Raw genomic sequence first — 22,524 nt, 5'->3', positions numbered from 1 at the left:
AGCTGGGATGAGGATGCAGCTCACTTCCCGGAGGAGGGGGCAGCTGTGACAGAGCCAGGACTCCTGGCACAAGTAAGCCCCCAGGAATGAGGCAGGGAGGCCCAAGGATAAGCCGCCCCATCCCTGAAAAGGCAGGCTCTGCGGGAGGCCCCAAACTGTCTTTGGGGCCCAGGTGGCCTTCGGAAGTGAAGCCTGGCCGGAGCCCTCAGCCCTTCCTGGGGGCCAGAGTCAGATTCTCACTCAAGGAGGAAGGTGGTCACAGAGAACTGGGTTCTAACGGCGGCAGGAACAGAGGCTGGACCAAAGGCAGTGCCACCGAGTCTGGAGAAAGCAAGCCCAGCCCAGCAGGCCAGGCGGACGGTGACCGTCCTGGGGCCAGGCTCCCTGCTCATGCACCGTCTCCCACCGCCCACAGAGGCGACAGGAGGGTCCACTGCGTCTAGGATGCTGTCAGGGGTGCGTGGCCGACTGGAAGCTTCGGGGAGCATGGCCAGGCCAGTCCTGAGGTCACAAGAGAGGGCGCGGCCCCCCAGTACTGTGATGACCCCAGGGGAACCCCTCACACAGAACAGTGCCGCCATCAGGCCTCGTTTGGCTGGCGTCTGCACAGAGCATGAAGGCACGAAGGGGCCACGTAGATGCACGTGGAGGCCCAGTGGGTTGTCTGCGCTTGGAGCAAATGAGCAGGACGGCCCTTCCGGAGCAGATTTTAAGGAAGGGGAGGGGCGAGGGTGGGAGATCCAAGGGGAGTGAAGGGAAGGCAGGAGGGACGGAAGGTGAGGGCTCGGGGACACTGCAGGACCTTCCGGGCCTGAGAACTCCCCCGAGATACGAAAGGGCATCCTAGAGAAGAGTTAAAGCGAAGTGTCGGCGGTGCTGTCAGACGTGTGCCGGGCACCCCGCTAACCCCACACCTGCAGGATCCCTTTATTTACCCTCCAGGGGGAATGGGTCAATCTTCCTGTCTCTCAGCTGAGCACACTGAGGCCCAGGAGGCGACACGCCTTGTACAGGGACCCACAGCGAGGGGGTGTCAGAGCTGGGATGCCAGCCTGGCCCGTGAGGCCCCCGCCCGCCGGGCAGTGTGAGCAGGAACGGACACCAGGCTGCTGCTGAGCTCTGGGCCTCCCCGCACGGGGCACGGCCCCCCCGGAGGACGACCAGGACACGTGGCCACCCAGTGAGCCGGGCGGGGTGGTATGGGCCTCGGGGAGAAGATGAGGTCGTGACAACATGACCGCCACGCTGCTGGGACACGTCGATTCACAGACGCGAGAGCTCCCAGATAACCCGGGAAAGCTCAGCAGTGCCAACACCACCATTTCTGTGGGCGTCGCTGAGGACAGGAGCTTTCTGTGCTGCGGTTTGTTGAATTTTTGCAGAATAACAATGAATGTGCTTCTCCAGTTCCCCGGCTGTGACTGCGGGGCTGGGGGCTCTGGGCCGGTGGGGAAGGCGGGGGACTTGGGTTCGGGCCTCCCCGGGTGAGGGCTGCGGCCCGGGGGCTGCCCCTGGGGCTCTGGATCAGGGAACTCTGTGCAGGGCAGAGCCGCCTCGTCCGCCAGTAACAGCCGAGGCCCCTCATGGCCCTGGGCGACCCTCCCACCACGGCCCTCAGCTCCGAAATGTTAAGCAAACAGCCTACTGTTTTTCAGGGATGCTGCAAGGTGAGGGCCTGCTGGGGGCTCCCAACATCCAAGGATACTTCCAGAACTTCTTGGGGGGGGGGGGGGCTTCAGAATGATGAACCCTGGGATATTAGCAATGCAGGGCACCTCTTCTTCCTTTGCATGAGTTTGCTGAGGCTGCCATCACAAACTGTCACAAGCTTTCAAGCTGGCTTAAAACAGAATTCATTCTCTCACAGTTCTAGACGCCAAAGTCCAAAATCAAGGTGTTGGCAGGGCTGGGCACCCTCTGGGGCTTTCAGGGAGGGTCCTTCCTGCCTCTTCCGGCTTCTGGTGGCCCTTTGGGCTCCTCGGCCTGTGGCTGCATCACTCCCGCCTCTGCCTGCATCTTCACGTGGTCTCCTCCACGGTCCCTGGGTCATCTCCTTTTCTGTCTCTTCTAAGGGCACTGTCACTGGACTTTGGGCCCACCCTGATCCAGGATGATTTCAGATCCTTAATTTCATCTGCAAAGACCCTTCCTCCAAATACGGTCACGTCTGAAGTCAGGTGTGTGCTTATCTTTTGGGGCCACCATTCAACCCACAGCATCACTTGACAAAGCTCTGGAATAACCTAAGCCCTGGGGCCAGGGGATGAGGCTGGGAAGCACCTCGAGGTTAGGGCTGGATCTCCAGACGACGGCTCAGATCTGTCTCAGGTGGGCCCTGGGGGTGCAGGCCGAGGAGCCACCCACAGGCTGCCCGGCGTCTGCCCGGCACTTATCCCCTGAACCCAGGCAGGCAGGCCCACCAGGTGCAGAGGGCCGCCGTCATCTCCATCCCCGAGGGGGTGATTGACAGAGGGACCCCAGGCTCAGCAGGCAGGTGTTTCCCAGGTGTGACTTCAGGTGTGACACTCCCGCGGCCCCTTCCCTGCATTCGTGGGTTGGGGGAGCTTGGGACAGCAAGCTGGCAGGCGACGGAGCTCAAAGGAGTTGACAGCGCTCACTCTGGGACCTGCTCCACTGGGGGGTCGCGCACTGCATAGATTGAGCCCCAGACAGGCTCTTTGATGTAGAGACTGTGGTGCCCTCACCGCACGAGGGAACTTCATCCCTGCTTTGACAGCAAAACCTTGCTGACGTGCCAGCTTTCTGTCTCTGTCTCTCTCTGTCTGTCTCTCTCTGTCTCTCACTGCCCCCTCGGCATCCCCTGCGTCTCTCCCTCTCTCTGTCTCTTGATGTCTCTGTCTCTGTCTTATCTCTGACTCTGTCTCTGCCTCTCTCCCCATCTCTCTCTCTCTCTCTCTCACTGCCCCCCTGCCCCCAACCCCCTCTCCCCGCCTCTCTCTGTTTCTCCATCTCTCCCCCCTCTTCCCTAATCTGTGACTTCCTGTATCACCAAGTAAAATTGCAAGCCTTTGGGCTAATGAAATAGATCTCCATGTTAACAAGGCGCACCGCAGCTAGGCTGTGCTGGGCCCCGATGCAGACACAGTAAGCTCCCGTCCTCGTGCCCCTCGTGGACCCTCCAGCCCGGTTCCACCCTGGGTTCTGGTGGCAGCTGAGAAACACCATCCAAGGGAATAAGCGTCCCTGAGCTCTGAGGGGTGCTTCTCCCATCAGGAATAGGAGGTGTGGGACACAGGTGGGCTCACAGTTTCGGGGCGGCAGCCCTAGGCCCCAGTTCCCATGGAAGAACACAGAATAAGGACTCAGATTTCATTTGCTTTATCTTTTGGAACAAAGTGAATGTTGATCAGAACTAACGCAGCCTGGGCTTTGGAGGGCATCGGGGCGGGACACCCTGGGCACGGGGAGGAGGACCCACCTTGCACAAGCGTCTCCCACGGGTCCACCTGGAACACGGTGTTCGCCCACAGAGGCGGGAGCATGGGGGACAGCGTGGACACGCCCACCGGGAACTCGGGGTCCTGCACCGTCAGTCTGAGCCTCACCACCACGCTTCCGGCCCGGAGAGACACGACCTGCATCCTCAGCTTCCCTCTTCGGTACAAGTCAGAAAGCGCCGGCGGAAAGGAGGTTGCAACCTGGCCCGGAAGAGGCAACAGATGCTCAGATGTAGCAGACTTTTCCATCAAAGTCTTCAAAACCGGTCAGCGGGGCCCCGGGTGTGACACATGGATGGTGCACAGAATCCACGTGTCCTCTTCATGACCTAGAGGAGGCGCCCAGCCACCCCCCTCTGGGGACAGCAGAGTAACCCCCCCGCTCACTGCAGCCCTGGGACAGTGGGCCGGGCCTGGTCGGTCTTGGTAAGGACTCAGAGACCATGACAGGCGGCTCTCCGTCCTGCAGCCCTAGATGCACGGCCCACTCTGGGTGCCCTGGAAACCGGTGCGAAGATAATGTGTGTGTGAGAGAGACGGTTGGATTGACTGATGGATTGGCTGAGGGACCGAGAGGAGCAATCCCGTGGCTCTTCGGAGCTGCCCCCCCTCCCACTGGGCTGTATCCCCAGGAAGCATAGGCACAGCCAGGTGATCAGGGCCACCTGTGCCCGAGCAAGGAGACCCAAGCCTCGCCCACATTCCTCCTACACCATTCCTGCACCCACAGGCGAATTACTGCTAGAAACAAGGGAGAATTCTCCAGGAAAGTTCAAAAACCAACCCCTCTCTGCAAGTGAACATTGAGAAGCAGCCCTCCTTCGGTCCCTCCCATGTCCACACATCCTGCAAGTAGAAGCCTGAACTGCCCTCTTGTTCCAGAATATCTTTCCAAGACGTTTGTATGATGAACAGCCTTGGGAGAGAGAGAGGATGGCCCCGTCCAGAGCACAGAGCAGATCTGTTCACCGTCTGATGTGGTAAAGATAACGTCTCTTTCTGGAGCAAGGTTTAGGCAGGTTTGCATGGGGGTCCTCAGCTGTGATGCAGATGCACTACACGTGCGTCACCCACCGGGTTCCCTCTGCATCACCCCCGTGGGACTTGGGGGCCAGCAGGGGACCTGGCACCAACGGGCCGCTCGTGTCGCCTGCTGTGCTGTGAGTGAGGGCATCCTTTGTCTCTGACCCAGGCATCTCGTGTCCTCTGCCAGCATCCATGCAACAGGCTAACTTACTAGCTTGCAGGAAGGGCCAAATCCTAGACCTTTCCCAGTTACTGACAGTTTGGCAAGTCGCTTTTTTCTCCAACTCAGCACCCCGGGATAGATGATAGCTGCTACTGGCCTGGTTCTCCCAAGCCTCATGCTGGTGCCTGCCTTCAGCCCCAGGGAGGAACGGATGCTTTGATCACTGGTAAATGCTTACTCAATGAAGCTGCCCCAGAGAAGGAGGACAGAGGCCCCAGGTCCCCCAAACAGAAGGTTCTACAGAAAACCCAGCCGAGCCATCAAGTGGTCCAGCCCATTTGAATCAAAGTTGGTTTGGCCCCAAACCTATTTTAAGTCATGCATAAAAGGGGGCATTTTAAGCAATGACCATGGGATTTGAGTCTGGCCCCTCCCTAGCCCTGGTGAGGGGCACTTGTCTCACACCCGCGCAGGGCGGGTTTCTGGCTCCGACTCTCTCTGAAAACTCCTCTGCCGGGCTTTACCTCGTGCAGCAGCTGCTGGGAGAAGTTCTGGAACTCGGGGCTCCCACGGTCCAGCAGCCCCTCTGTCACGTTGTGGTTTAGGATCCTGACTTTGACTTCGAACACCCGGGCCTCTGAGACAGACGGCAACACAAATTAGCTGAAATCCGGTGAGCACGAATCACATGCTTTTCCGTCAGTGTTTTCCAGTTTCCCCTACTCTTTGGAGGGGAATTTTTTAGAAAACAGATTGAGGCATGAGTCTTAGGTTTTAGTAGCCAAATTGGGGGAAATCAGCATGAGGAATATATGCCTCTGCGCTGGAGTGAAGGAAACTCAGACATAAACACACGCTTTTAGAGCCAAAGCAGGGAAACAAGGTACACATGCCACATGGCTCACCCCAGCGGGAACTGGGGTTCAACCAGCCATGTAGGGTACGAAGGCCCCTCCAGCAATTCCTCACCCAGTGTGGCCGCTGCTTTCCTTGGCCTCAATCACAAGCACACGCCCCAGCCAGGCCCCTGACACTCAGGTGACAAGTTCATCCTGATTTCTCTGGGACTTTCCAATTTTCCCACCAAAAGTCCCACCTCTCAAGAGCCTACTCTGTCCCGGACAAAATGATAGGGTTGGTCAACCTGTAAGGGAAGTGTCCTTTTCTTTGGACCTAAGTGAAGCTGGAAAAGATTCAAGATGGGACATGGGAGCATGTCTCTTTCGTTACCAAGAATGATACCCACATCCACAGCAGATCCTGCAGCAATGATCTAAATTCTAATGATCTAAAGGCACTCGCAGTTTGTCCCACCCTGGTTCTCCACCAGCCAGCGAGCTTCGGGCCGGTGGGGCAGAGTTTATCACCGCTGCATGCACACAGCCCCAGAAATGACACCAACGTTGTATAGCGTACATTTCTAGATGGGAGCCCCTCTGAACCTTTTCCCACCTTAGCAAGAGGAACGGGTATCCCTTAGGGCCCGGGATTCCCAGGCTCTGGTCCTGCCTACATCATAGAGCCTCTCGGGAGGTCAGTATCCACCAGTGCTTTGGGAATCCGGACTTACCGTGAGGCCCTGGGTCTCCACTGCTACGATAATCTCTATGGCCTCCAACATAGCAAGCATTTAATAATGTCAAATTAATTAGCTAAGACCTTTAAAGTGAATCGAGCTTCTTAAAAAAAAAAAAAATAGGGCTCTGCAAACATAAGGCATTTTTACAATACAGAGAAGGAATGAGAATCCAGCTGGGGAAGGAATAAGCTGGTAATCAGGAGTCTTATGGAATCTTCCATATTATCTACTCTGCATTGGAATGTAGGTATTTTTTCCCAAGGGCACAGAGTCCATGGGGTTGGGGCGGAGCTGCATGTTCCTACTGCACGTCCCAGCTGAGATGAATTTGCGCTGGGACGTTGGTCCCATCAATTTTCACACCTGAGATGAGTTGGGAGGGGACAGAGGGTGGAAGTGACCTGTGGGGATGGGGCCCCTCACGGTCCCAGTTTCCTCAAAGGGAAAAGAGTGTTCCCCCCATTTTCTCCGTGGAGCAACTTGAAAATAAAACAAGAAGGTGAGACGGCACCAGTTTGGAAATTAGAGGCTTGTGCAAAGTCAGGGGCTCGAGTTTTTGCATGGCTGGGGTTCTGGGGGCGCTCTGGGGGCCCGTTCCGTGTGTTTGCAGTTTAGCATGGGTCAGCCCCCACTCAGTGCATAAAGGGTGTAGCCCTGCCCCTCCCATCCCTCACTCATTCACTGCCACCATCACTGTCACTGGCGTTATCCCTACCCGTGAGACAGGCCCCCCAGAGGGTCCTGTTTTTTTAATTTTTATTTTATATTGGAGTATAGTTGATTAACAATGTTGTGTTAGTTTCAGGTGTACAGCAAAGTGATTCAGTTATACATATACATATATCTATTCTTTTTCAGATTCTTTTCCCATTTAGGTTATTACAGAGTATTGAGCAGAGTTCCCTATGCTGTACAGCAGGTCCTTGTTGGTTATCTATCTGAAATATAATAGTGTGTTTATGTCAATCCCAGACTCCCAATCTATCCCTCCCCCCAACCCTTCCCCCCCCCCCACCATAGCATCTTTCATACAGCGATTTCTGCCCTCTGCCTGCTCTGAACCCCCAGGCTGGGTCTCCCCCGCTGCTCTGGTCCCCAGACCAGAATGTCTCAGAGCCACACCGTCCCTATGCACACTTCCACGTCCCGCTGCCAGAGGCCAGCCTAGGAGGGAACTCCCCGGGCCGAACCTGACAGAGTTCTACACCACCAGGGTAGCACCACGACCAGGCAGAGGGGAGGTGGCATCATGGGGCAGGGCCAGTGTCGGCCACCTGACAGAGCCATGTGGGTCACGCCAGCTGCCTCCTGGACACTGGAATCCCCAATTCATGCCTACGCTGTGTTTGTTTGGGGCAAAAATTTTTTCAGGGCTCTGATGCAGTGGGCATTGTGTTAGCTTTGCAAGTGCACGGCGTGGGAAATGAGGCAGACTTCGTGAAGATCTTACAGATGCTCAGCTCTTGGGCTTGGGGCAGTTATACAGACTCAGCCGCGTGGAATTAAGTGTGGCAAAAGGTCCTTCGATGCACGCGAATCGCTACCCTCTTCTGCTTTACTATACTTTGGGCTTCACTCTATCTGACTGCGTTATGCGTCCTTCAAACCACAGCAAGGTGGGATCTTCACAGAGCCCTCATCACCGCGGGTGTCAGAAGGGCCCCCAGTCAGGATGAGACGCAGGGGAGCGAGGGGAGCATCGCGGCACCACTCCGGGACACAGAGCGCGCTCACTGCCCCCCAGGAGAGCTGGGGCCAGGCCAGTGACGGCCCCTGCCCTGCTCGTAGGAAGCACATGATTGGAATCACCGGGGCCAGCAGACTAGGCTAGAGAGGCAGACTCACAGGTAATGTGGATTTCAGACACGTGGCCTTACCGGTCCTGACAGTGACCGTGGTGGTGACATTGGCCCAGCACGCCCGGTAGCTGGTCCTCACCCCATACAGCACTCCGGCCTCCAGCCCGGCCACCTCCAGGCTCGTCCCCCGGGTGCTGGCGTTCCTGAGCGTCTCCTCACCCTGGTAAACCTGCACCTGGAAAGTGCAGTTCTGGGTGGAATGTAAGCTCCAAGACACTTGAAAGCTGCTGCTGGTGACGTTGAGGATCACGAGGTCTCTGACGGGAGGGCAGTCTACAAAAGGACAGGATGAGGAAGACGCAGAAAACGTCAGAGAGAAGCAACAGAGGCAAAAGTCAACAAGTGGGCCGACCTCAAAGTGAAAAGCTTCTGTCCAGCTTGAAACCATCCACAAAGTGAAAAGGCAACCTACAAACCGGGAGAAAAATCTGCAAATCATATATCTGATAAGGGGTTAATATCCAAAATATATGAAAATCATACAACTCATTAGCAAAAATAATAACAATAATCATAATCCCATTTAAAAATGGGCAATGGATCTGAACAGACATTTTTCCAGAGAAGACGTACAGATGGCCAACAGGCACGTGAAAAGATGCTCAACATCATTAACCATCTGGGAAATGCAAATCAAAACCACAACGAGATATCATCTCACACCTGCTAGAATGGCTATTATCAGAAAGACAAGAGGTGAGAAATGCTGGAGAGGGTGTGGAGAAAAGGGAACCCTTGCACGGCTGGTGGGAAAGTAAATTGCTGCAGCCACTATGGAGAACAGTATGGAGGTTCCTCAAGAAATGAAAAATAAAACTACCATATGATCCAGCAATTCCTTTCCTAGTTATTTATATGAAGGAAACAAAATCACTAACTCAAAGAGATACCTGCACCCCATGTTCATTACAGCATTATTTACAGTAGCCAAGCCATGAAAACAACCAAGCTGTTTTTGTAGCTGTGGTCATTATGGTGTGTGATGGGCTGAACTGTGTTCCCCTAAAACTCGTGTGTGGGGTCCTAACCCCCAATGCCTCAAACTGTGGCTGTATTTGGAGACAAAGTCATTAGAGAATTTGCTAAGTTAAAGTGAGGTCATCAGGGTGGGGCCCTAATCAAAGTCATTCGAGAGCTTGTTAAGTTAAAGTGAGGTCATCAGTGTGGCCCTAATCCAACCTGACTCGTGTCCTTATAAGAAGAGGAGATGAGGACACAGCCAGGCAGAGGGATGACCACGTGAGGACATGGGGAGGAGACGGCCGTCTGCATGCCAAGAGGCCTCTGAAGGCACCAGCCTGCCAACACCTTGCTCTTGGACTTCCAGCCTCTGGACTGTGAGAGAGTAACTGCCTGTTGTTTAAGCCCCCAGTCTGTAGTGTGTGTTATGGCAGCCTGAGCAGATTAACGCATGGTGTGATGTTTCTGGGCTACTTCTATAAATACTATCTCAACACAGATTCAAAGGGCCTGCTCTCCTGAGCCACAAGTACTTGATCATTTGCCCGAGGTCTTCTGCTCGGCTAATTCATCACCAAAACAATGGCCATGGGGAAGCAGGACTCTGGAGTCAGGCTGAGGTGTCCTGTGTTTTCATATCGACATTCATGCTTTAGGGAGTAATACTCAAATATAACAACCAATATGTATTTTAATGCTCAGATGGAATTAAATCTCTTTTTTTGGGAGAAAAATTCTGGCTTCACAGCAGGCACCTGGCCAATATGAATTATACAAAGCGTAGGGTGGCCCTCAGTCTAGACACCATCATTTTTACAGCAGAATTTGATTTCTATAAGAAACAAGCAATGAGGAGATTTTAAAAAAATCTTTTGCAAAACCATAGTAAAGAAAAAAGAATTAAAATATATGTGAAGTTTCCAAAGCCCTTCCTGTAAGGATTCATAGGATATATGCTCTCTAATATTACGAAAAAATTGTCTTTCTGACAAGTGTGTACGCTTCCTTTCAGTAAAAATTAAAATTGGCACAATTCAACCCATTTCCCTTTTTGCCTTGGCTGCCAAGAGGCTCAGGATCAAGATTGGTGACCCACCCTCATCCTGCAACTCAGCCCTGCTGGGTCCTTCCCGAGCTGCCCTTTAGAAATGGCAGTGCTCTGTGGCTGTGCTCCCCTACCGTGAGCCCCTGCAGGTCCCCGCAAAGCACGGGTATAAACTGGTGGATGCTGGAGAGACAGGTGAGCCCAACCCTCCCTCCATCTAAACTCTTGCAGCTTCCTGAAAACTCTCCTTGCATGCAGAGGTAGCGTGTACTTTGAAGAAGACATGTCTGTCCTTTTCACTGAATTGTCCTGTATTTTTCTGTGCCTTTGTCTCACAAGTGGTTTTCATTCTTTACGACACTGTCCTTTGTTTCAGCTGAGGACTGGCCAGCAGCTCAGGCCCTGAGACTGTGGGTCTCATCCCCACCTCCCGGCCACTGGGACCATGAAATCAAGACGATCACCTTCTGGGGGTCTAATAACCACATCACTTTTCGGTCTGTCCCCAGGAACGTGTCACTGAGAAAGTAAGGAAAAGCTACAACTTTTCTAAAAATCTGCTAAAAGCACTGAATGTTCTGATTCACGCAAAACACACAACACCCAACATTCTTTCAATCCCGCAGGTGACCACACGATGCCTGGCAAGTAGGACAGTGGGGCTGAGAACGAGGCCTGAGGCCTGGGCAGCAGCCTCCAGCTCGCAACGGGGCTGCAACCCCACGTCCTGGTTGCCATTCAGGCATCGCTCGATGTGGAACGGCAGACGAATCCGTATCATGGGCCTGTGTGTGGCCCTTTACAAGCACGTGCTATAGCGAGTGCCTCCGGGCTGAGGGGAATTAAAATAGAAAGGGTCCCCTAGGTGTTGGAAAGAACCCCGGGACTGGCGTTTAGGAAGTCTGAGAGGGTATCAGGCTGGCTGCAGACATATCCACTGTTTAAATTAAGACGCCAGAGGGTCCCTAGATCACTGGGCTAAGGAGCCACCAACAGGGTCGTTTCAATGGCTATGACACCCTCAGAAGCATCTGCAGAAGCTGCCATCCGCCCATGGTTCCTGCAGCTAAGGCGCTGTGGGCATGTGGCCCTCTCATCCGTAGAAATAAATCCTCCCTGCAGAGAATGCTACAGCCAAACATTTGTGTAGCTCTTTCTCCAATCTATTACCTTGAGACGTTTACAATTGTCCGGATTCAACCGTGTTTGACCAGCCACAGTGGCAATTTCATATGGTTTGACATTTATTGAGCACCTACTGTGTATCCAGCACAGTGATGGAAACAAGGATGGATTAAGGTCCACAGTGATGCCAGACACACACACGGGACGTCCAAGCCAGCGTGGCCAGTGTCGTAGCAGCAGTGGGGACACGGGGCTGTGGGGACACCCACGACGCTATGGGCACCCCCTCCCACTACATGCATCACACTGCCAGCCAGGCTATCAGTGACACACTTAGAGCTGCCGTTGGCTGAGTGCTGTGGCAGCGGGCATGTCATTCCACACAGCCCTTCTAACAATACCAGGTAATAGGTTCTACTGTACTATGATCCCATTTTACAGAGGACGAAACTGAGGCCTAGAAAGGTCAAGTAGAGAGTAAATGGCAAAGCCGTCCAATATCTAATGACAAAGTTCCCATGCTGTACTCCTAAACTATCCCACCGCCGGCAATAGACTGGGTAATGACCTCCAAAGATAGCAGCTCCTAATCCCTGGAACCTGTAAATATGACCTTATTTGGAAAAAGGGTCTTTGCAGGTGTGAGGAAGTTAAGGATCTCAAGAAGAGATTGTCCTGGATTATCCAGGTGGGCCCTAAATGCGATCACAAGAGAGAGTCAGGAGAGTGGACACACACATACACAGAAGAGAAGGCCACGTGAAGAGGGAGAAGAGAGAGGATTGAAGATGCTGGCCTTGAAGATGGGAGGGATGTGGCCACAAGCCAAGGGGTTCGTGCAGCCCTCAGAAGAAGGGCGAGGCAAAGAAGGGGTCTCCCCTAGAGCCTCTGCAGGGAACCTGGCGCTGCCGACACCTGGACTTGAACCCAGTGATAACGATGGTGGGCTTCTGCCCTCCAGAACTGTGAGAGAATAAACTTCTGTTGTTTTAAACCCCCAAGTTTGTGCTGTTTTGTTACACAGGCCCAGGAAATGAATCCACCTACCCACGCTTCTTTAAGTAGTTTTCAAGGCAGCTGTTGGTGAGACAGTACAACTTGTTGGAAAGTTCTTTGTGTTGCTGCAAAATCAGCCAACTTCTGACATACTAAGTCTAAGCGCTCTTCTGGAGGACAGACCTTGAGATACTTTAAACTGGAAATAATCCTTCTTTCCTGACCCTTCCTTCTTCCCTCTGACTTGGATTTCAGTTCATTGGCCAGGACACTTTCTGTCACTGCCTTTTGGCTTTGCAACGTCCCTCCCTCTGAAAATGTGGCCCCAGAAGATAAACCCAATTCTTGACTGTGTGTGATCCCAGGGTACCACTGCCCTGTGGCCCTCCCCGGGCTACGGTTGTGAACCTGAATTCAGGAGTCGAGAGTGATCTGAGTGAAGCACATCAGATTCTCTGTGTCCACGGGTCTGGGTCTTTGTTCCTTCCAGGCTGCCCTGACCTGTGTCTGGTGGGGCAGGAAGGGCGCTGCTGGGGCAGTGGCCTTGCCCGTGATCTCCCATGTCAGTCTCTGCTCCTCTTTAACCCCTGGGCCTGTCAGCTGGACACCTGAACCTTGTAAAGGTAGAAACACTGGGCATTTGAGCCAAGATGCTGAGCATTCAGTTGTTGAAAACCTGATTATAGATCAGGTTTGGGAACTTGAGCAGCAATCCGTGGCAGCCTAGTGGACTCTCCGGCGGCAGCCCTGCCCTCACCAAGCAGCCACCTCAGAAGACGGTTCTTTATGGAGCTGAATAGCTATCAGGCTCCAGCTGGGTAGGGGACCATGTCGGAGGGAGTGAGGATGACCCTTGAATACAGTTCCACTCCATCCTAAAAGCAGAACGTGTTGCTGGAACATGAAGTGCAAACCGGGCAATATTTCTTATGGGTTTTTTTGTGCAAGAATCCAGCTGCCCTGTGTGTCATTAACTGGGTGACTAATTTCACAAGAAAAGCATCTGAAATTTGCGCTGTATTTTCCACGGGTCTGTACCTCTAACCCGTTCCAGCAGATAGCTCATTTATTATATTAGCTTCTAAATTTAAAACATGTGCTCTTTCCCTTAGCCATATGCGATTGGAATTCACTCTAAATTTCTGATCGGGAGACACTGGCTTTGTCTTTTCTGCCCTATTGGAAATGAGGTCGGGGTGGTGCGCTTTCCCTGTTTATGTTCAGCTGTCGGCGTGGCAGTTTGGCAACGTTCCTCCCTGTGAACAGAGTCTGATGTTTTCTCAGATAACTGAGCAGAGTATTGTCAATAACTGTATTCCAAACTTCTGTTCACATTGGGGGTCAGGATGCCCCCCCCTGAGGCCACAGCGCAGGAGATCTAGGATGGTCTGCTAGGATTCTGTGCAAAGCTTTGTGGGCACATCGTGCACAGAGGAGATGCACAGTTCTAATCGGACAAAGCCCGCAAGGCACAGGAGAGGGGAGTCTGGTTGCAGAGGTGGGGCTGGTAGGTGCATTTTTAAAAATCCAGAGACCTTAGGAATAGCTACCACTCGATCACCCCTCTCCCCTTAAAGGGAAAAGAACATGAGGATTAAATCACTAATTTACTCAAACTCAGTTATAACAATATCCTCCCCAACCACTTCACAATGCTAGTGAAAGTTGCAGTTTTCAGAGAGGAATGTTGGAGGTGACATAAAAGTCCCCCACGAGGGAAATAGCTAAGAGCATTGTATCACTGCTATAGCATACCACTGTTACGCAAGCATTGAAAATCGTAATTATGAAGACAAGGTTGCTTCCTGGAAACCTTTACATGACATAATGGGAAGTGAAGAAAGCAAAATACAAAATTGCATATGTGGCAGGATTTAAATAAGGTTAAAAAAAAAAAAAACTGGAAGGAAACAGGAGAAAATGAAAACAATTTGCCAGGGTGCTGAGGCTGGGGGCGACTTATCCTTGCACTCCTGTAACAATGTTGTTAAAGCCATAAATCAGGTTTCAGAAAGAAGAGAGAATTCTAGCAGCCAAAGGGGATAAGGTGTGTCTGCATCTCAACTGAGGCTTCCTTAAGGCTTTCCTTCCCCACCTGGAGATCCCGGTGGCTCACCTTCACAGGTGCCATCCAGCTTCTGGGGGGATGAGGTGGGCGACTCCGGGTGGCCGAGGCACTGGTACGAGCCCTCCATGTTTAGACACTGTCCCCTCCCAGGGCAGGCGTTGAGTTCGTCATAGGAACATTCATCTACGTCTGTGGGAAAGGAGGACGGGTGAGAATGCTCATCAGGGCCATCGGTCCTTCCCATTAACCTCCAAACGTGTATCACACGAGCTGAGGAAGTGGTTTGGGCCGCGGTCCCCTGGGGCCTCTTGATGCCCTGCCTTAGAGGCCCCATCGATCACAGCCCTCTTCACCGGCACAGCTGGACCACGGCTCAAGGCACAGCTCCAGGTGCTTGGGTGGGCGCTGTGGCCCGAGCAGGTCACTTTGGGGCTGTGTTGAGTCTGAAATCATGAGGTCCAGACATCCTCCCCAAGCATCTATCCTGTGGACGGCAGTGTATGGATGGAGAAATAGGGCAGAGCAGCCCCTGACCTGCAGAAGGGGCCTGGCCCTCTCCTGTCGGGCGGGAGCACCTGCCCAGAACAGGCAGCCAGACTTCTCCACCACGAGGACAGAGCGAGACAAGGCAAGGCCATATCACCATTTTACCTAAGCCAGACGGAAAAAAAAAGGCTGCCGTCACCCACTAAGTACCAACCCCTCTCTTGGCCGCAATGAGGGGCTATTCATTCTTTACTAATCCTAGCTCATCTTCATGCTGGCTACCCTCCCTGTAGATGAGGTTGATTGAAATGCCCAATCACAGAACTGCCTCTGCGTTCTGACAGCACCCAACCTAGAACAAGCCCCACTTCCTTACCCCTCCCTCTCCTAAGCCACCCAACCAGAGCTGCACCCCATAACGGATTCTCTCTGACACCCTCCTGCGGACATGCCCGCGGTCCCTGCCACGCCTTCTCTCTCGCTGCCTTGTGAGATAACCCCTCCTTGTTCACCTGCTGGGGAGTTCCTAGGGTCTCCAGACGGAAACCTGTCAGAACAGACGAGACAAGCACTTGGCTTATGGGCGCTGCTTGGTTTGGATTTCAGGAACATTTGTAGAGTTGAAGGGAATTAAATGCCATCCTTAGAGCTTTTCCTGGGCTCCAGACCCTGGCATCTTTACGTGTGACCTTCAGCGTCATAGAAGGAGCTGCCTCACAAGAGTGGCCATCCTCCTAAGGGTGCAGCAAACTTCAGCTGCCTTCTGTAGCGGGAAGGACAGTGCTATTGGAGCCCAGCTGTCTGCTCACAGACTGTCCACGGTTACTTTCATGCCACTTGGCAAAGCTGAGCTTTTGAAACAGGCCATGTGGCCCACAGCCCAAAATATTTACTATCTGGCCTTTTTCAGAAAGTTTGCCGAACCCTGACATGGACAGAAAAAAAAAAAAAAAAAAACAGGTAATTTCTTCCAGAAACACATCTATCTGCTGTACCAAACTCAGATTTGTGCAAACTCTGCTTTAAGAGCCTTCGAGATATAAGGATGCCCTTAGCGAGGGTGGGAAAGAGGCCAGAGGGAAATTTGGGAACCCAAGAACTGAGGAAATGGGTTATTTGTGTGCTGTTCTGGGACTTGTTCTCCAGCCCCACCTGGATGGAAGGAGCAGCTGGGCGTGAGAGGCTTAGGAGGAGGCCGGGAGGAGGGAAGGGAAAGGGGTTGCTAGCACAGAACGAGTTCTCAAAATCTCGGCTTCGGAACTTGGAGTTTAAACTCCGGGCTGGGATGAGCTAAAGGTGGGTCTGACCGCCCCTCACCCGCTGGATGATTCTCCCATTCCCGCGGCCCCCGCCCCCAAGGGGACCACAAAGGGAAGCCGCACCTTGCACCCGGATGCCAATCACTTCATAGACGCGTTTCACCACACCGTCCAGCGCCGCGGAGATGCGGGCCACAGGCTCCGGCTGCGGCAAACCCAGCAGCAGCTGGGACACCGTGATCGAGGTGTCCCCCCCGGCCGAGTGCAAGTGGTGGACAGTGGCGTCCAGTGGCTGCAGGGCACTGGTGACCTGTGAAACCAGAGTCAGAGCATCAGGCGGTGGAAGGACACGCCCATCGGACAGACAGAGAGACGGAGGCCTAGGGACGTTAAAATTAACTGCACACACACACACACACCACACACACACACACCATTCTCCTGTGCAGCAAAAAACTCTCTCCAGTATTTTTATTTCTGTTGCCATTCCAATAAACGTCCCGCAAACCAGATTATAAATACTTTGGGGTTGAATTGCGTCTCCCCCCACCAAAAAAAATCCCCATGTTGGAGTCCTAATCCCCCAGAACCTCAGAATGTGACCTTATTTGGAGATAGGGCCGTTGCAGATGTAGTTAGTTAAGATGAGCTCATTAGGGTGGGCCTTGGTCCAAGATGACTGGTGTCCTTCCACAAAGAAGACGTTTGGACACAGACAGACACTGGCAGAGGAAACAACGTGAGGGCATAGGGAGAAGCTGAGGAGAGGCCTGGAGCGGACCTCTGCCGTGTGGTCTGCTACCGCAGCCCCAGGAAGAGACACCGGTCAACCACGGTCCCCCCACCGGTCCCTGCCCTTGCAGCTGACAACAGAGAATCAGGTCTGGAATTAGGGAACTGGACGTCAAACCACATCTGATATTTTCTGAAGTTTGATGATCCCTTTTCTCATTTCATATGAATTCCTTTTGTTCCAGTCTAATATCCCGAAATCTCAAGATAGCATTGATATTTGCCTTGGGAAGCCAGGCAAACAGCGTGACTACCAGGCCGAAGGGCATCACCGAAGCAGGCTTTGCCAACAAACCCACAAGTCTCCCCTGGGAACCGGAAAGGTGTTTTGGGGGCTCTGGAGCCCGTGCCCTCCTCAGCAGACTTGAAACCCTTCACAGGGGGAGGCAGGTCAGGAAGTCAACACTGGCCTCGTGCAAACCCCTCAGTTAGGGCGCCCAGCACCTGCTGCAGTCGGGAGCCCATGTGGACAGGCCCTCCTGAGGGGAGGAACAAAACCTACACACATGAAGAGGCAAAGGGTGACAGGGAACAATAACATTCAAAAACCAACAATCACAGCAGCTCCGAACCTACATGGATCAGTATGGTTCTAAGCTTTTTAATGTACTGTCTAAACCTCACAGCCACTGTCTCAGGTAGGATTATGATTATTCCTGTTTAACGCAGTAGGTATCTAAGGCACAGAGAGGTTAAGTAACTTGTGCAAGGTCACACAGCTGATGAGTGACAGTGTTGGGATTTGAATCCATGCAGTCTGGCTCCAGAGCCATGTTCTTACTGGCCAACTGGGCATCCCCAACCCCCCAACAAGCTAAGAAAAGACAAAAATCTCTTCTAGCTGCGGCAGTTAACGAGGCTTCTGGGTCAAGGTGACATTTGGGAGTACCTCTCAAGCCGTTTTACTGGACAGCCCAGAGCAAGGTGAGGATGGGTGCCATCTGTTTTGGGCTCACCCCGGCCAACTCTGGATCTGATATCATGACCCAGGGGCCGCATCTACAGGACCTGACGGTCAGGAAGGACCAGCCACACAGTGTGAGGGGTCCAGTGCGGAGGGAAAATGTGCAGCCCCTTGTTCAAAAATTATTAAGCATTTCAAGAGGCAACAGCCGAGCATTATACAAATGCAGGGCCCTTCCCAGCGTGGGGTGACTGCAGGTCACTCACCTGGGAAACGGGTCCTGAGGTCAGACCACCACCCTGGGCAGGCACCGTCAGGTGGTGGTGAGCAGTACCTGCCCCCAGCTGGGCTCCCAGGACCTGGGCGGGGTGGGGCGACTCCCAGTGCGTGAAGACGTCCTGCTGGTTGGAAGGCGCTGCTGAGGCGTCAGCAAGCGTGAGCTGTGTCTAGGCTGGGGCTCCCCCCCGGGGGTGGGGTGCGGGCGTTGCCCCTCGGGGGGCCTGTGGCCACATCTAGAGACAGTTTTGGTTGTCACAGCTGGGCACGTTTCTGGCCTCTTTTGTGTAGAGCCAGGCCTGCTGCGAAATCCTGTGGGGACAGGCAGCCCCATGACAGAGCCATCCAGCCCCAAACATCGACAGTGCCGAGGCGGAGGAGCCCAGTCTAGAGGTCCCCATCTCAGCACCTTCCAGAACTCCTGGGACTTCCCTGAAGCAGGAGCCAGAACTCGGGGATCCGTGAGGGAGGTGCTCAAGGGCACAGCTCTGGGGCCTGGGAAGGCTGCACCCGGGCCTTAAGCAACAGACCCTGAAAAGAGGAGGAGTTGCCTGCTTCACGTCGTGATGGGGTAGGGCTTGCACGCCATGTACCTCAAAACACACCAAACTGCACCCTTCCAAGAGTGCATTTTATTGCACAAAAAGCATATCTCTTTCAAGCTGTTTTTAAGTAAGAATCCACATTTGGTTCAGAGCCAGTCAGTTGGGGTCTCTTGTGGAATCCCTCCTGACACCCCGTCACCTACCATGGAGTGCAGGAGCCTCATGTGATCCAGGAGCCTGGGGTCGACTTGCTGGAGCTCCGTGAAGTCCATCTTCACCAGGACGGTCACATTGTACCAGAAACTCGCCAGCTTCCTCTCTGGAGCTGCCCGAGGGCACAGGGATGAGCCACAGGCCCAAGACAGGCTGGGGCCACAGGAGGCCCCTGGGGAATGGGGTGGCACGCTCCCGACCCCCTGCCCCCGCTTCTCTTATATTATATATGATCCTATTTATACCGTATATTATTGTACACAAGGTATACTAGATAACACGATGTATATTACTTATAACATATATACTATAATGTATACAGTATAATAGTATCTTTATATATTATATGTAACATAATATTTACATTATGTATACTATTACTTTATACTATGCTAATAAGATATATATTATACTAATATATCATGTTTTATAATATATTGTATATGGCACATTATATATATATATACAATTTATGTATGTTTCCCTGGCTCTGAACCTTGACCACCCCTTCTCCTGGGGGCCTGCACTGACTTGCCAGACGGGGGCCTGGGAAGGATTTCGGGTCCCCGTGGGGCTGCACAACCAGACAGCCCTCAACCTCCCGGCTCTGACACAGCTCAGCTCCCAGCAAGCTCACCGGGAGCTCTGAGGGCCTCCCCAGGCAAACTTGGGAAACTGGGGCCCCTTCTCTTCCAGGAACGCCTAACCCCGTCAGGGCAACTGGGAGCACACTTCTCCCCCGAGGCCTCAGTGGCCAGATTTTGATGAGTGAAATGGGCCCGTGCACAGGCTGCAGGCTCCCCATAAAACCCGGGCTGCTGCTACCAGAAACCCACTCCTCCCCGCACCTTCTCCCAGATCAGGCTTCAGCCCTACCTCGGGGAGCGGGGGCCGAGCAGCGGGGGCCCCCCGATGAAGGGCAGCACTTCTGAAGACCAGGACAGTCTGCATCCAGGGTGCATGGCGAGGTAGACGCTTCTGGCCTCACCACCGGGCAGATCCCGGGTCTGGATGCGAACTCCTCAGACCGATTCAGGGCTGGGGGACAAGTGAGCAGCGATTAGTGGTGTTGGCTGTAGAATCCCTGATGGCCTGCGTGGCGCTGTGTCTGGATGCCGCCTGACACTGGACTCTGTCTGCGGTTCCGAGGCGCGCAGAGCAGCCCACTCAAGGGCCACCTCCAGGCCTGGGCAGGGCCTCGTCCTGTCCTGCAGAGCCGCCATCGAGGCCGTTTGCTCTGACTCTAACGTAGCCTGACCGTCTTTCCTGGGAGGAGGGCAGCTTCTCCCAGGAAGCTGGGGGCCCGGGTGACCTGTTCCTCTAGGCCTCAGGAGTCCATGTACAGGGCTCTCTTCCACCTCCGTAGAGGCCCCCTTGCTGCTCTGTGTCCTGACAGCTCACTCACTCACTCATTCAATATTTACTGAGCACCTACTATGTGCCAGACACAAAGCAAGGTGCCTGGGACCCAGCAGTGGGCCAGAGGCAAAGTCCCTGCCTCAGGACACTTAGATTCCGGTGAACAGAGACCAATATGCCAATAGGCCTGCAAAAGCTCCGATGCACTAGAGCTGCAGGGAAGAAGGCAGGGCCCAGGGGCAGGTAGGCAGGGAAGGCCACCCTGAACAGGGGTCTCTGCAGGGGCCGGGGCACTGGTGGGACAGCCTGTAGCCTGATGCCCGGGAAGTGGGAATGTGCCGGGCCCCCCAAAGGTGAGAAGGAGGCCCCCAGGGCTGGTGAGGGCGTAGTGGGTGAGCAGGTGGGCTGGGCCACGGAAAGACCCCGGCGATGTTGAGGTGGGTGCCCTGGGGGTTTGGGGCAGGTCCGTGGTGAAGGGGACACTGTGGTGCCCTGCCCAGACTCTCACACTGCTCTGCCAAGCTCTGTGTCCCCATCTCCTAGGATCCTCAGGTGGCCCTTGGGGGCTGGAGCTGCCGCACCCCGTATGCAAAGCCCCAGGTACCTGGGGTTTTACGAACCACCTTCCGACCCCATGGCCAAGGCCGTGAAATCGCCCCCTTCCTCTGCTCCTTGCCTTCCCTGTCCTGCGTCCACAGCTGCCCTGAGGGCGGCCTGACTTGCTCATCCCTGCTGCGCTCTGGCAGCTGGGGTAGACAGCCGCCTGTCGAGAGCCTATTGTGATGGTCCAGGCGAGAGCTGGTGGAGGCTGGACCAGGGTGATGGGTGGAAACAGCGGGAAGCCTCCGATCCTGAGTGTCTGTAGCTGGCAATGCCCGCAGGACGTGCTGACAGACAGGACAGGGTGCAAAAGAAAGAGAAGCTTCAAGACGGTTCCAAGGCTTCAGGCCTGGGCATCCACTTGGCACCATTTCCAGGAGAAGCTGCAGGAAGAACGGCCTCGGGTGGAGCCAGGGTTTGGCCGTGCAGATGTGAAGTTTGCCACGCTTTCTGGAGGTGCACACGGAGATGGGGGGCAGCGAGGCCCTGTCCCCTCCCCTGGTCAACTCCCGGGAGGTCCGCTGAGGTCAGTCAGTGGGGCTGTGGGCTTCACACCTCCAGGGCCAGCCCTCACAACGTGCTCGGTGGGACGCAGCTCCGGGCAGACGATGCAGACGTGCAGACAGGAGCCTGCAGGAGGCAAAGACGACGGGGGATGTGCAGCCAGATGTGGTGAGGGCTGGCGAAGGTGTGGGCTTCTAAAGCAAAGAGCTTTCAGAGATCTGAGAAAGGCAGGAACTATCTGAGAATCCGGGGGCTCCTAGGGGGACTAGCCGGGAGCCAGGGTGCTGATATTCAGGGGAGGGGAAAGCACAGAGGAGGGAGAGAAGACCGGGAACCCGGGGGAAGCGGGTGTGCTGCTCTCGGCAGGGAGGTGGCCAGGGTGCCAGCTGATGCTGCCGGACACTCACTCAGTGGCTGGGCATCGGGGGTGGCAGGGCTGACCCCCCCTGCCGGGTCTGTGCAGGCCCAGCGGTGGATGGAGCTCAGGGCAGCATGGGATACAGGAAGCTGGGCAGCCGTGAGCGTCCAGGGGCTGAGGGCAGCAGGGAGGGAGCACAAGGAAGGCAAGACCCCAACATCAGCATCTGAGGAAGGGCCTGTGTGAGCTCTGGCCACCCACCGGGGGATGAGGGCTCCAGGCCTGATTGGGGGTCACTCAAACCCATCTGCCTCCTGCCCAGATCCATGTAAAGCTCTGTGTCCCACGTGACATTTAGAAGTGCCACTCTGGGCTCCTCAGACTCCAGGAAAGTCAGAGAAGGCGTGACAGCCATGCTCTGGAAACACACCCTCAGAGCTGGGGAGGGCCAGCCCAAGATGCGTGGGGTCACCAGGTGGAAAGGAAGAGCCGAGGGGCCGGGGTCCTAAGGGTGGTCCTCTGGGGCTCCCCAGAGTCTCTGCAGGATGCTTCACAGCCAGAAAGAAGGTGGTGGCCCCTCCTGCTGGGAACACATCACCAAGGCAGCTGCATCGGCCAAGGAGGAGAAGAGAAAAGGCAAAGCTGCTGAAATGCACGCAGGGTCCCCGTCAGCTCTCTCCTCGCGGAAGCTGAGCCCGGGCTCGGCGGTCACTGTCAAGAGCGTTCTCCTCTCCATGCTGTCCTTGGCCCCCGCCTCACTTCCTAGCTGTCCCGGTGGCTATTCCGATGTCTGACGCCCTGGAGAGGCGGCCATGCAGGGACAGCTTTGGGGGCAGGAAGAGCAGGCACGTGGTGCAGCCCGAGAGAGGCTGTGCTGGGATGGAAATGCTGAGACCCCTGGAGGGCCACCAGCCAAGGATTGGAAGTACATTGCTTTCTCTCCCATTAA

The 22,524-nt window shown here is 54.5% G+C and overlaps 1 protein-coding gene across 1 annotated transcript in view; it reads right to left on the bottom strand.

The window, feature by feature from the left end:
• Nucleotides 1–22,524, bottom strand: part of UMODL1 (uromodulin like 1) — a 58,068-nt gene that overhangs the window by 27,375 nt on the left and 8,169 nt on the right. Inside the window, exons 3-9 of the mRNA XM_059922299.1 lie at nucleotides 19,631–19,792; nucleotides 18,745–18,866; nucleotides 16,148–16,334; nucleotides 14,328–14,468; nucleotides 8,104–8,358; nucleotides 5,172–5,284; nucleotides 3,440–3,659 (exon numbers count right to left, since the gene is read on the bottom strand). Coding sequence (XP_059778282.1) covers nucleotides 3,440–3,659; nucleotides 5,172–5,284; nucleotides 8,104–8,358; nucleotides 14,328–14,468; nucleotides 16,148–16,334; nucleotides 18,745–18,866; nucleotides 19,631–19,792 — 1,200 coding nt within the window. The remainder of the gene's footprint in view (nucleotides 1–3,439; nucleotides 3,660–5,171; nucleotides 5,285–8,103; nucleotides 8,359–14,327; nucleotides 14,469–16,147; nucleotides 16,335–18,744; nucleotides 18,867–19,630; nucleotides 19,793–22,524) is intronic.

This window comes from Balaenoptera ricei, chromosome 4, assembly GCF_028023285.1.
Source record: "Balaenoptera ricei isolate mBalRic1 chromosome 4, mBalRic1.hap2, whole genome shotgun sequence".
NCBI lineage: Eukaryota > Metazoa > Chordata > Mammalia > Artiodactyla > Balaenopteridae > Balaenoptera > Balaenoptera ricei.
The sequence above is the reverse complement of the archived record's forward strand: the minus strand, read 5'-3'. Positions and strand labels throughout refer to the sequence as shown.